Source organism: Dryas octopetala, chromosome 7 (genome assembly GCF_963921425.1).
Source record: "Dryas octopetala chromosome 7, drDryOcto1.1, whole genome shotgun sequence".
Lineage (NCBI taxonomy): Eukaryota > Viridiplantae > Streptophyta > Magnoliopsida > Rosales > Rosaceae > Dryas > Dryas octopetala.
The window spans coordinates 8,408,907-8,424,235 of NC_141372.1; the positions used below are offsets into that span (position 1 = coordinate 8,408,907).

Genomic DNA, 15,329 nt, shown 5'->3' on the forward strand with positions numbered 1-15,329 from the left:
TACGATTAAAATTATAATATACCTAAAAAAATAATAGACATACTTATTTAATAATGTTGTTTTTAGAAAAATTAATGCTAATAAAAATTTGTAGTAAAAAATTTCAAATAAGTAAAAAAAACATTTTATTTTACCAAATAAATAAGTGAAAGACACTTTTAGCATCATGTCCATTTTAATAATTATACACAGTCACAGCACTTTTACATTGACATTTACCAAACGCTTTGATACTGTTTTTTGCACTCACAACAGTTTTGAAAATATAGTTTATCAAACACTCAACTGTTTTACTTTACAACTGACTTTACTTTACAGTTATTTTACTTCACAGCTGTTTTTTCTCACAACAATACCAAACTGGCCCTTTTACATTGCAGGCATGTATGTACATAAATTTATATATATATATATAATTTACTTATGTTAGTAGATCTTACTTCTGTGAGAGATATTGATAATGTGGTAGTTAACATAAATATATTATATATAGAGAGAGCATTACTTGAGAAGTTGAGATGAAAAATATTCCGAAAAGAAAAAAAGAAGAAAATAGTGGGAGAACATTGTGCAAGATAATATATATAGCTATATATACATAATGGGAAATATTAAACTCATGGGATATATTCTTATTTTGGCTTGTTGATGACGTTCTTTATGTCATGCAACTTGATAGTAGAGCTGGAAAGAAGACTAGCTAGGCTTGCTAAATGCTAATTATAGTAGTTACACTTAATGCAAAAGGGAAATTTAAAACACATATAATTGTCTGCTTCTTTATACATAGCATGTTATTTTTGGACCGTCATATATTGCATTTGGGCCGATTGCTGGTGGCTGCTGTTTTTGTCCATGTCGACCAATTTAGTCCCATTAGTTGAAGTAGTAATAATTGACAATTGGTGAGCTTCAATATCCTTGGCAGTAGTACTGGATGAGACTACAGGGCTAGTACAGTAATCCTTGCTTTTACCCCACACAACAGAATAAAGGCCGATTGCGATGATAATGCCTCCAATGATACTATATATTAATTAGTTTAATTAGTTTAAGAAAATCAGAAGGAAAATATATAACTTAAGTACAAAAGATAATAGAGATAAAGAGATAATATCAAATTAGGCTTAAAGTTAATTGATTACATCAAAAGCTACCGCATGCATGGATCAAAAGATACCTTCTAAAATATTAATTTGTTCCTAAGAATGTTAATTACGTCACAAGATGTACGACATCAAAGCATGCACATTAATGTATATTCCCTTAATATTCCTCACTGTCGTTAATTTATAATTGGAATCAGAATTTGTCACAGTAGGAGTAATTTAATTATATATTGTTTACCTCAACTAACCAAAAACAAAAATGCATATGTATATATATATATATACAGGCTCCTTCTGTTGAGGTATACCTCAACTTATTTATGTTGAGGTATACCCTGTTAGGGCCCACACGAGTCGTTTTGTGTCGATCCGAACCGTTCAATTTTTACATCTCCATAGATAGATCATCCTTGCAAAAAATTAGCCAAATCGGAAATCATTTGCCTATCTAACTTTGATCAAATAAATGGACGAACCAAATATTTTCGATGAAACCGTCCATTTGTTTTATCAAAGTTAGATAGGCAAATGATTTCCGATTTGGCTAATTTTTTGCAAGGATGATCTATCAATGAAGATGATCCTTGCGAACGGTTCGGATCGACACAAAACGACTCGTGTGGGCCCCAACAAGGTCATACCTCAACATAAATAAGTTGAGGTATACCTCAACAGAAGGAGCCTATATATATATATATATACCAGTACCAAATTTGATATATGCTATTGATCATGTAATTAAGCTAGTGAATAGGGCTATTTAACATAATTAAAAGTTAATTGAGGGATCGATACTGCTCGATTTTAAAGTTTATTAGAAGGATGTTAGAATTATTAAGACCAAAATTGATGGAAAAAAAAAATATGAGATATTAATTATCCCAATTAATTATTGTTGAATTACCTGCCAAGGTGAAGTTTCTCAGCTAAAATGATGGAAGCGAGAATAGCGACGATGATCATGCAGAGAGGGTTGAAAGCTGTCACGAATACTGGGCCTCGAGTTTTCATCACCAAGCCTTGGACGTAGTATGTAATTCCAGAGCTCACTATTCCCTGAATATATCATTGAAAATGCATTTTAATTCATTTGTCTAAGAACATGGTGCGTAACTTATATGTGTTAATGGGTCGTGTTCGTGTTGCGTTATACGGTACAAACCGTATAGAGAGGTGCTAGAAGCCTCGTGTCCCAGCCGACTGCCCAAGCACTAGGACGACGCTCCACTGAAAATGCTACAGCTGCACCTTGCATCGCCCCCCCCAAGCATATCAAGGACGAGAGGGACAGGTTTGCTGGGTATTTCTTCAATGTTATGGACTGTAGGGATATATATGTATGTAGGGATATATATGTAATTAGTAGTAAGTACAAATTATATAAACTTAATTCAATTATTTACATTCTCTAACAAAGCATCAAGTCTATAATCATATACATACAATTAGTTTTTCTTACTAGATAATCTAACAATGTAACAACATTACATTGACAACAGACTATGAATCTAAATTATTGATTAGATTGATTTTGACTAAACATATTATTCACATTCACATTCTGATAATGATACATTTTTATGTTGTAACTTGTAAGATTGCTCGATAAGAAATTAACATTACGCGCGGCTGGGTAATATATATGCATGTAACATAATTTAATGACGGACTTACTTGCAAAACGTAGAAACAAGACCAAGCAACACAGCCTATGAGGATAAAAAGTGTGCCGGTAACCCAGTGTTGGTTGGAGGTGGTGCTGGTGCTGCTACTTTCATGGTGGCCGGTTTTGCCTGATACAAGGTCAATGGCAGGGCCTTTGTACAATGTCATCAGCAAAGCTCCAACAAAGGTTACTAGGGTTCCTATCACCTTCGCTTGACTGCGTACCTCTTTAATATTTACATGCTCTAACCTGTTACGTATAATATTAGAATTTCATATACGAAAATCGGGTCATATATATATGTATATACAGATTCGATCAGGTGCAGACGAGTGAACATGCGAACGTGCCATCAAACACTCAGTAGCTTCGCCGACAAACCATAAGATAAACGCTGACAAACTAGAGCTCGATGCTTCAAAATTTTGCACTACCGAGTGATGTGTGCGAACATTCGCACCTGAATGAGATTGTATATATATATATGTGTGTGTGTTATATATGCAGTTATTAATTATAATAGTTTCATGTTATATGTAGAGGAAGGTTCCATAAAAGTGAACTAAATCTTATAATGGTTAAATAATAATGTGGTGATCGAGCATTAGCTCAACAATTATATTGTTGAGCCCTATGATCCTAACAAAACATATAAATTAATAGTTAATATTACGTGGTTATCACTAGAACTACCAAGTAGATAAGATTTTAATCTTTGTTGAATATTAATTAATACTATTGATTTAGTCAGTGCTAGCCGAATAGACCAATAAAGTAATCTCGCCTAGAATTAATTGGCTAGAAAACGACTTACAAATTAATTAACTATATATGCATATATGCTGATGCTGGTATGCTACATTGCTACCTACTGCCAAACACATTTTTCGCACAACATTAAATATATGCTAATTGGGAAGTGATGTCACGAAAGATAAGATGGTGAAGTCATTTTTTTCGTTTTCTTTCTCTGCGCGCGGAAGAAGCAAAGTGAGAAAAGCAAGGTGTGGTATTGATCCAATTGAAGCAGATAGTGGCAGGACATGGACGCCTCCCCAAAAGGAAGTTTAATTAATTAATTAATTCGTGCAAGAGTTTTAGTGTTGTTCCTGTTTAATTCGTACTAGGATACTTTATTTTCCCAATTTATATATCCCAACGGGACTAATAATATTATGGAATGCTAGCTAGCTGAGTAGCTGAGTAATATCCGAACTATATATGTAGAAGTTTCAGCATCTAATTTAAAATTAATTGATATTTATTAATGGGTGGAGAAGTTGATGATAATATATATTGTAAGAGCCTCTCTAGCCTTTTCCTAAACTTTTCTCCAAATTTAAATTTGAAGAAAAATGATATAAAACAGAGCTCTAATTATTTATAAAATCTCTCCAAATTTGAGATTTCTCTAAAATTTTTCCCAAATCAAATTAAATAGATGAGGCTCCTCAAACTCTCTCCAAACCTCCAATAGTCATATTTTAAACTAGATCCCAAACAAAACAAAAAAAGATATAGGGAAAATTTCAACTTTAGCATTAGAGAGTCTTTCCCCAAATTTTACTTTTTTCCTTAAATTATCCTCAAATTGAAGAAAAATATAAGGAAAAAACTGGAGATGCTCTAAGGCATTGTTTGGATATAGAATACCATGTAGATAATGTTCTCTTATTAGATATTTATTGTTATGCTATATTTTTCATAATGTCAATTTAAATTACTTACATATTTAAATCAGATTTCACACCAGCTATAATTCATATTGATAATTTGACCACATAATATAACATGTGTGATAAAAGTAGCTTATTAATTGATTAATCTAGCTTACCGAAGAACTAACGCAATTACAAAAGTGACAGAGGGAACGGCATTCATGATGGCAGATGCAAATGTTGCCGATGTGTATTTCATCCCCAAGTAAGTAAACCCCTGATCAAGGATTGGCCTGCACACCCATCAAATTAATTGCTAATAATTAATTTGTTCAGAATTAATTAAGGTGGCATGGTCCAGCTATTAATTTCATAATAATTAATCTTTAATAAGAATACAATGTCCTTTCTAATTAGTCTAATTTTTCATTTACTCCTTTTAGCTATAGCCATATAGTTGGGGGCTTTGGGAGAGATGAGCACGTACTATTTTATCATGAACAAAACTACATGTACCATATTTATTGAATATAACTCTCAAGAGGTGGAATCCCTTCAGGCTTGATGCATGAATTTCATCTTTACGAGAGATGTAATCAGTGATTAATGTGATACACATATAATTATCTAGCTCTTTCTATGGTATGCATGTTATTAGTAAGAGATGCTTACTCTAAAAATCCCAACGCCATTATGTGCAAAAAGATAGAAATTGTCATTTTTGGCCTCGTTTTCCTGTGAAACAAACAGAAATTAACATAGAAAATTAAGATTAAAACCATATACTGCTTACATCTCCATATCAATCAATAGTACATAACAATATTGAAATACATGCATGATGATATATATATATATATATATATATATGCATAATTAATATTTGTTGGAATTGCATATTAGACTAGCTAGAGAGTACCTTTCAAAAAAGAGTGCGAAAGGAGCGAGGACAAGGGCAGCAACAGCATTACGATAGACGATGAGAACATATCGATTCATGCCATGGTTGAGAGTGGCCATGCTGATGATGTACATCCCTGCACTCCCAAATTGCAAGCTCACTATGAGCAAATAAGGTTTTAGCTTCTTCACTATGCCATGGGAGTACTGCCCACATGACTGCAATTGCTCATCAACTCCCATCTCTCCTCTCTGAGACTGTGAGTGTGATAAATAATGGAACTGCTTAATTGGGGATGCAATGCAATCTCCTTCTTAGAGTACTACTATATATAGGGAGAGATCGAGATCAGCAGAAAATTAAAAATTAATTATGAGGAGATAAACCCACTTCATGCAAGAAAAGGGTCTTATATAATATATCTATCTTGATTGGAAGGATATTCTACCCTGCACTAGTACTTGTGGATGCAGATATATGCATCCATGGCCCTGTCTACAGAATAATATATGTATATATGTTTCAATGCTTGCTTTGGTCATTACTCATGTTATGCTTATGCCTGTCTCTGTGCCTCTTGTTTGGGATTTAATTTCTTAACCTATTTCTTTTGTTAAGTGGGAAACATGATCAGCTGCAATAATTCTTGTTAATTCTTAATTTTAAGTAGAAACTAGCTAGCTAGGTGCAAAACAAAACCACTTGTTAATTTTCAGTGCTGGTTATGGTAGAAGGGAGAGATCAGAAGGATGTAAATTAGGTAGGTTGGGTAAAATGGAAGGGAAATAATATTTTCATTGTTAATTGGACAATATATGCTATTTAACTGAACAATTCTAGTTACCATCTTTTTTTTTTTTTGTCTTAACGTATGTGGCACTCTAACAAGTAATAATCATGTGGTACATGCGATTTTCTTTTTAGAATTGATGATGTGGTGTGATCATATATATCATGTTCGATATAAGCGGAAAACAAGTTAAAAGCAAAGTTAGGATACTTAATTAATTAGCATTTTTTAAGCATATATCAACTGGCCAGTCTGAAGTTTGAGGCTTTTATTACCCACTTTTAAGTTCTTGGCTCTGCAATTATATATTATTACATATATAGAGTTAACTTACTATATATCACACGGTTTGGCTAAAAATGTAGCAATGTAATTTTTGGGTAATTAATTAAGCAAGATATGGAGGACGTACGTTCGGGTCTAAACTTTGTTTTGGATAACAGTTAAGCTGACGTACTACTGCAGAATTTCTTTAATAAGTTTTCTAATTATTGGTTGTGAAAGGAGCCATGAATCTTCTGTACATATATATGTAGTTGCTTCCCATTCAGCATGCATGATGAGGACAGCTGATCCATCATGCTCCCAGCTCCTTCACTAATGGGGCTTTTTAGTGTACCATTATTAGGATATATTCATCATCTTATATATAATCTTTAAAAACCACCCAACAATCATTTACACTTTAAATATGTATTTATTCTGGTTATTAATTAATTTACTTTTAGATCTTTAATTACAATTAATTAAACAAGATTCCTTTCATTTTTATTTACTTAGATGGGCTATATATATATATATATATAAGAATAATAATAATTTGTACCCTTTTCCCAACTATGAAGCAATTAATATATATAGATACAATTAAGTTCATTCAAATAAGAATGTCCTTACTTTAAGAAAAGTAAGAACATCTTTTTTGAGTCTGTATTCAATGATCAAAACTCTTACAAAAAATCAACTAAATTAGAAATTGTTTAGTTAGTTTGTTATTATTAACATCATTTTAATTTTATCTAATAGGCTGTATTTGTTTAAACAGTTTAGATGATCAAACAATTATCGATTTGGCTAATTTTTTACAATGATGAATCTAAAAAATAGACGGTTCCGATTATTGAACTTTATTACTGGATGGTACCCATAGAAGATTACTTTTCTTAAAGTAAGGACATCCTTACTTGAAAATTTTCTTATATAGATATATATAGTCATCGATTTACCTCTTTGTGTTGCCATCAATAGAGTTTCAACACGAAACATGAGTAGATATTAGATTTTTTTTTTGTCGAAGAGTAGATATTAGATGTAGATAGAAAGATACGTATCGGTGTAGTCATAACCTTTATTTATAAACCAATAAAAAAGTTGAGAATGAGAATTGAAGGTTTCGAACATAAATATTTATTGCAAATTACAAAACTCTTATAAAATGTTAGACAATTTTTTTATTTGGGGGGAGGGAAAATCGAACTTAGGTAAAGAGTGGACAATTTATAGCTCTTCCAACTGAACTACTCAATAACTACACATGTTAGACAATCATTAAACCTTAAAAACTGATACTATTAAAAAAAAATGTATCTTAAACTACAGATTGAGCATGTTGGAGGAACCACTAAAACTTTTAGTACTTGACATGACAAAAACAAAAACTCAGATATGACGTTTGGTATGAACTAGGGACCCTTCTTTCCTGAGGAAATTAAAATTGACAACTAGCTAGGTTATGTCACCAATTGATTTCTTTCGTAAAGTAAGAAACCAGCGGCAGTAGGCAAGCCATATATTCCTGTGCAAACTTATTCTTGCATGTCGTCGTATGACTTGGTCGAAATAGAGACACTCTGATCATGCATGTGATACTTTTTTAAAAAAAAAATTTTTGTGGATGAATACTAATGTGAATCATGCTAGAAACATGTTGTGCAGAACAAAGAGCATTAATTTGCAATATCTTATAAAAATTTGGAGCTCGAATCACATTTAGAAAAGTTTGTCATGTTTTGTTTGTGTTAGCTAGTTTTATATACATGTTATTAACTCATTTTTGATAATAATTTTTAGAATTTAATGGTTGTCTAAAATAGTATTAAAAATTTTATTCAAAGAGGTTTGAATTTAAAACTTTCAATCTATTCTTCATCCACCATTTATAATTTATCATATTAACCAAAAGATTAATATCTCAAATATATACTGTATTTTGCAATTAATTAAAGATAGGCCTGAGTATCTGTGGGACAACTGGCAGATTCTTGGTCAATATCAATGAGGGATAGCTAAAAGAAGGAGAATCGACTCATCCTTTTTAAAGGGAAATGCAAAAATTAAGGATAAGTTGTGAGCTGAAAAGATCAAAGATACTAGAATCATGGATCCCTCTAGCTAACTAATCAAGTTATGAATTATTGGGAACTACCAATTCCTCCTCAACTTCAAGAAAAAGTGAGTATCAAAAGAAAGCAATAATATTGCATTACAGATTACAGGGATGAAAAAGTAGTACTTGGTCAAACAAATATCAACATCTATATATTACTTTTGGTTTTGAATGTGCATGCATGCATGGTGAGATATTTAAAACTTAATCAACCTTCTTTCCTGTCCTGCATAATGTACATGTCAAGACAGAGGACCTTTTTCCTCATCTTTTTTAAGTGCTAAATATTAAAGTCGATCTGATCAATCAACTTCAAATATGCTACGGAATCAATGATTGCTTCCTTTAATCTAGAGTTAAAGAGCTTTGAGGTTAAACAATTGCCAAAACTTCTTGACCAAAAAAAGAACTAATTTTTTTTTATTTTAATGGAGATTTTTCTCAATATATAATGTATTATATAGTAATAAATGATTTCTTCACAAGTTATTTTCTTTTTATGTCAAATTATTGGAGTGGTGTATACAGCCATTAATTTGATCTTTAATATCCACTGAAAAAAATGCACTTTAAAATGGGTAGCTGATTGAAGATGATGACGATTGGATCCTTGTAATTTTTTAGGAAAAAGATACTTGCATATATAAATGGAATATCAAGTGAAGGGAAATAAAGTCATGAAAATCTGTCTTCTTATAAGAAAGCAAGAGCCAAGAGGAGAGACCAAAGTGGAGAAAACTTTATATGCATTTTAGGCTAATTATTTCTTTAATAATGCTTAAAAGTTTAAGTGGTGGATCAAAGTGGAAAAAGTGGGGAAATTGTTGTTGAAGAGTTGCTTTCTTTTTTTAATTTGCAATGCAAAATGGGGCACGTAAAGAGGGTTGTAATATTGATACGTATTATCAGGTCGACATGAGCACAAGAACTACAGAGCCATCTGCTTCAACAAAAGTGAGACTTTTGGAAATTACTTAAGAAATACTTGTGGTTCTTGAACAAAAATCATACAACTTTCAAATGTACACATATTCTAGGTTTTTTATTGTTACTTTTTCTTTTAATAGATGATGACTGCCTTTATAGTGATGCATGAGATCTTTTGTTACATATCTTTTTATGTGAATCTTTTTCTTATCAGATAGTTCGACATGTTCTACTGTCAAATTATCAATATCACCATTGATGAGGTAAATCTTTATTTGAAAGCACATTACAGATATCTGAAAAAGCATTGCCCTCTTTCCTATAAAGAGGATATCTCAGTTCAAACGTTACCCAAGCACAAGATGAAAAGCAAAGTATATAAGCAGGCCTGGCCCCTTGCTGCCATCATAGACAATCAAAGCCAAACAAGATTTCAAATCCACAAGAAGCCATTCCATAAATATTTAAAGAGCATTATTTTTTTCCAAGTAGATCGCCATATATCCCACACCATTTTAGTTTTCCTATTTTAACATCCCAGTCAATTCCCAGGTAAAACTTGCAAGTTGTTAAAATTTTAAATTGATACACTGCTGCACGCTTAATTAGAGAATCAGATATCTATATCTTTATGAATGGTTTCCACAGACCCCGGAGGCCAATTATGGTCCAAGAAAGATAAGGGAAGGGAAAAGTGTAAAGTGTTGGTCTTGCATAAGCAGTGGTGGTAGTCATCTACATTTTTCATTGAAAGAGACAACCTCAAACGTAAAGGAAACAAATAGAAGAACGAAAGGATTCACGAAAATAGAGTAAAGAACTTTTGTCTGACCATTAACTCAAAGTTGGCTACAAAGTTGATGAGGATTACAATTTCCTTTTATGATTCAATGTATACATTCCAAAGAAAAATACTTCACTTTAATGTTTCAAAGCAGCAGCTATTTTCTTCTGAACCAGCTCCACTCCAAGACGAGGAGATAATCTAGGTAGAGTTTCCTGGACCAGACATTGATATTTGCTTCAGATGTAATCCATGAAAACAAGAAATTCTAAATTATTTCAGCCTTATGTTGTGAGAATAATTGTAACATGCTACTCAATTGCAGGGTGAGGAAATGCAGTACAAGTCTTATACTAACTACACAAAACCTCAGCCTTGATAAAAGGAAACATAAAAGAGTCAGAAAACTGAGTTGTTTCAAGGATTGCAAGCCACTTCGTAGACAATCCAATCAATTATTCTAACACACTAATCAAATTGCAGGGTGAGAAAACACAGTGCAACAAGTCTAGTAGTATTCCCACAAAACCTCAGCCTAGCTAGAATGAAATAAAAGGGTCAGAAAACTTGAGATGCTTCAAGCAACATAGGTCACCTCATAGAGACAATTAATCCCATCTATTATTAAGTCGGCTGATGATTTTATTGTCAAACAATAATTCCACCATTTAAGGCAAAACTATTTGCTTGGTGCTAGACAATTCAAAAAGCATATTTGACCAACAACTGAAACCATATGAGGTGACCTAAAAGTAAACTCTAATCAGAGATTCAGATTTTTGACTGGGAAAATTAATCAGGGATATTATAAAAGAATCTGAGACATTAAATATGCAAAAGGATCTGCATCCATCAGCAAGCACTGAGAGTCAGAATCACATGTGTCACATCTACACAAGATAGGTCACAGCAGCAGGAGAAAAGCAAGAAAGCAAAAATGAAGAAGCATGGAAATTGAAATGATCCCATTAGAATTGATTAGAAAAGGTAATATGTCGTCTGGAGGCACCAACTGAAAATAACATGGGAAAGATAAAGGCATATACACATTGATTCAAAAGTAAACCAAATATTAAAGGATAGAATGGAAAATACTGATAATAATATTGTTGCATGCGCATACAAAGCCTTTACCAATTTTAATAAGTCTTAACAAAGGATAACCGCTTTCAGTATCTAATTAATCAGCTGGTATTGAATGCAATGTTTATGCAAACCAGTTAATTAGATCTATGTTCTAGAACAAAAAGAAGGAATCATAGGTAGCATTTACATTCAGCCATCACTCAGCATAACATTAACCCAACTCAACTCATTGAAGCCTTTGCCTCAATTATTAGAGCTAGCTCACAAGCCATGACACAATTGCCTACCATTTGACATGGTCCACTGGCTAACTTTACAGCATAATTCAATGGGACGTCCAGTGTTTACACTTGACAGCAATACGATTTCTACAAATTCTATTCCCTAGAATACATAAGACGTATTTTATAGAGATTCATCATAGACATCCAAAGCCAACATCCAGACATCAACAACATCTTATTTAATGCCTTCTGTATTGTCTCTCAATTGACTGCATTATAGAGCCAATCCAATAAAATAGTTTCATCTTCAAAGAATCAACTCAACCAATCATTGTCAATAAAAAGATGTAAAATCTGTCTCTGGTGTTACGATGGCCAATAAATTCTTAGCACTTGTGCCTGGTTATTGGAACACTACTATCAAAGCAAAATTTACTATAAAGGATATGATTTTTTTGGCCATGACTATAAAGGATATGATCAATCAAGTCAAAAGTAGCTTTATGATAAGAATTTGTAGATTGGAAATCTTCATTGTATTAGAAAATAAAAATTTAAAAATGATGTTAAACACAAACAAACAACTAATAAGAAAATGCATACAATCATTATTCAATTTATCATAGAAGGAAAGTACTATACTTTGGAAGTAGGACACATGTTGTGCTATGGATCAGGCTTATACTGCAGGTACCTCAACCACTACTCAGCCCAAACTGAATTCTGGCTGGGTTTATTCAACCTAAACCCACCGCGGACTTGTAAAATTCCAACCCATATTTTACCAAGGTCCAGTCTAGGCTTGGGTTTGGCCAGCATGGCTTGCCCAAGTTCCCAAGTAATATTGGGTGAGGCAACACCTTGCAAAATTGGACTATGGATTAGACTATGGACATGTCCTATATAATTCTTTCTCATAACTTGATCACAAGTTTTAGCGCTTGTATGATTATTGCATTTTGCAGTTTCTTGGTTAAAAACAGGAACATTCTCTTAAAGACCTTATCTACAATAACTGGAAGATTAATACAGGAATACTAGTTCTATTAAGGATGTTAATTTATGATCACTCAACCACATGCTCCCACACTGGGTCAAGATCAAAGTGCAATGATAAAGCTTAGAATATGTTTAAGTTAAGACATTCCTCAACATGTGAAATTCCTCGTAGTCTATTCGGAAGATAGTACAATAACAGTTCTAAGTCCCTTGATAGAGCTAGGCATTACTGGAATTGGAAGCTTTTGCAAAACCAGGGCATAACATGAATCAAAGTTGAAACTAACCTCAGTGCCATCAGAGAGCACTCTGGCCAACACGGGTATCTCATACTGGTAAGCTCTTTCCCACTCAGGATTGCTCGTAATATCCCTTATCTGAAAGAACCCAATGCAGTAAACTTCATTAAAAACAGAGAGAAAGCTTGAAATAATTAGTATGAAGAAAAAAAATCAACTGGGTTACCTGTAAATCAACGTCGTGAAGGGAATCAGGGCCAGAAAGTAAGAACGCGGCCTGAAGTTTTTCTTTGAGGCCATCGCACAAACAGCAACCGGGCTTGGAGTAGAGAATGAGCGCTCTTGAATTCTTAGAAGGAGAAGATGATGAAGAAGAAGAAAGAGCAAAAGGAGTAAAGACCCACTTAGCCCTGTGTCTTGTTAGCAGCGTATTCGAGGTTGGTCGTCTTGCTCTTGCCAGTGCCATTGTCACTGTCGCTGCTGCTGCAATGGCCATAGTTCCAAGTCCTTTGCAAAATGTGCAGGGCCCATTTCTCTGGTATTCAAAGATCGGGAAGGATAGCTTATGGGCTTATTGCTCTTATTGCGGGCCGGGCCCGATCTAACTATATCAGTTTGGCCCGTGTTTCAACGCGGATCTCTAGTATGGTAGTTTTCTACCCTTTCTTTATGAAACTTCCTTTGTTTTTGGAAAGATATTTTGCACCAACTTTCTTTGGTAAGACAAAGTGAAATTACAACACAAAAATACAAAACCATGGCTACAACTTAAATCAAAACGATCAGAAGTAGAAATCGAGAGCGGACAAAGGAAGTTATGCTCACACACACATGTAATGAATGAAATGGATGACCAAGAGAGGCAAAAGCATCCACCATAAAATTTGCTTCCCTAAAACTATGCTTGAAAGAGATCTCCTCAAAAGGATTATCCAACTAGTGAATGTCACGAATGATGGTGTAAATATGTCACGAAATAGTACATAACCTCGACAAGAATGAGAGTTTTATAAAGATTTAGTGAGAAGTTGGAGGTTATTTAGGCATTGGAGTGTTTGCTACATGGGGATTGATCTTGGAAATTGGGATCAATCTCGAAGCTCAAGGAAAAAAGGGGTGTTTTTGTCCAAATTTTATATTAGATTTTAGGGTTAAATATAAAAATGATCCACAAACTTTATAATGAGTCTCAATTTAATCCACTAACTATAACAAGTGTCAATTTAGTCCACAAACTTTCCAAGTTGTACCAAAGCAGTACAAACGTTAACTTTTATCAGAAAATTAACGAAATTGATCACATAAAAATGTGATGAACAGACGAAAATACCTCTGAAAATGTAGTTACTTGCTATGCACGTGACCAGTTTTCGTTAAACTTTTCGATAAAAGTTAACGTTTGTACTGCTTTGATACAACTTACAAAGTTCGTGGACCAAATTGACATTTTTTATAGATAGTGGACCAAATTGAGATTCATTGTAAAGTTCGTGGACCATTTTTGTATTTAACCCTAGATTTTATAACTTAAGACTATAACTCTATAAGTTATAAATAGGTCCTTAAGACTAGTGAACCTAGGTCCAACATCTTTGTAGGTAAGATTTAGTGTCTAGATGAATCCCCAATTTTTATATTGTAAATTGTTAAATCACTTTTCTGATATGAGATTAAGTTCATCCACAATTCCACATCGATGACTTAGGTCGAGTTACACACTCCAACAAGACAAAACCAAATAACAAAATCTGAAAGTTGCTTTAACATAGTTGAGCACCAAACCATCAAAATTGAGTTTGACAAAAGAAGAATATAAAGGTTTCCATTTGATTGTTCAATTTTAGGCCTTAAAGTAAGACTATTAATAAGTCAATCAAGAGTGGAGGCAGTGGCTCCTGTGTTCCTCACAGGCCTGCTCCTACCCCTGCCTCTCCCTTCCCTTTTTTTGATGTTTTGGTTTGTACTAAAGGATACTCTCCTCTTTTTTATGAGAGCTTTTTTGATCGCTCTGGTTTAATCCATTCGAGGGCGTCGGATCCTGCTTTGGCTACGATTGGTTCAGCCCTTCGAGGGCGCAAGAGAGATCTATGCATCGGGCAGCATCGGCATTGAATTTGGTGGAGGATGGTCGAGTTGTCGCGCCTTTGTTCTGCCGCTCTCGATGGTTGCGGCTTTGCGCTTCTGTTCTACCTGGTGGTGCTATTGATTGCTAGGTATTTTTGTTTGTGTATTTCGGCCCCAGTTAGTTTTGGGGCTTGTTTTGCTGGGTTGGAGTTTGTATTCCCGTGTCTAAGACTGTAGGTAGAGGTTCCATGAATGGGGATACCTCCCTGTCCTATCATCAAAATTTAGTTCGGCACAAGTTTAAGCCTACTTTGGATGCAAATTCTGTTCGTCTATCATGCTTGTGTGGTAAGTATGTTTTTGTATCTGATAGTCCCACGTGCCTTGAGCCTTAAAAAAATAAAAAAAAATAAAAAAGTCAATCCAAGGAGCTGGAAAATCCAACAGAGTGTGGTTGGTGATTTATTATTATACTATTCCCGCCTGTTTAGTTAAT

The 15,329-nt window shown here is 33.7% G+C and overlaps 2 protein-coding genes across 2 annotated transcripts; both read right to left on the reverse strand.

The window, feature by feature from the left end:
- Positions 1-556: 556 nt before the first annotated feature.
- Positions 557-5,724, reverse strand: UMAMIT20 (nodulin MtN21 /EamA-like transporter family protein). Its single transcript, XM_086250195.1, has 7 exons — positions 5,353-5,724; positions 5,106-5,168; positions 4,610-4,726; positions 2,784-3,024; positions 2,272-2,430; positions 2,014-2,165; positions 557-1,026 (listed from the first exon to the last, which is right to left on the reverse strand). The coding sequence occupies exons 1-7, from the start codon at positions 5,574-5,576 to the stop codon at positions 795-797; spliced, it is 1,188 nt and encodes a 395-aa protein (XP_086106321.1). The 5' UTR covers positions 5,577-5,724; the 3' UTR covers positions 557-794.
- Positions 5,725-10,245: 4,521 nt separating this feature from the next.
- LOC147279324 (Thioredoxin superfamily protein) lies at positions 10,246-13,298 on the reverse strand. The gene is made up of 3 exons (XM_086252299.1): positions 12,996-13,298; positions 12,818-12,907; positions 10,246-10,436 (listed from the first exon to the last, which is right to left on the reverse strand). The coding sequence occupies exons 1-3, from the start codon at positions 13,263-13,265 to the stop codon at positions 10,359-10,361; spliced, it is 438 nt and encodes a 145-aa protein (XP_086108425.1). The 5' UTR covers positions 13,266-13,298; the 3' UTR covers positions 10,246-10,358.
- Between the last annotated feature and the right edge of the window lie 2,031 nt (positions 13,299-15,329).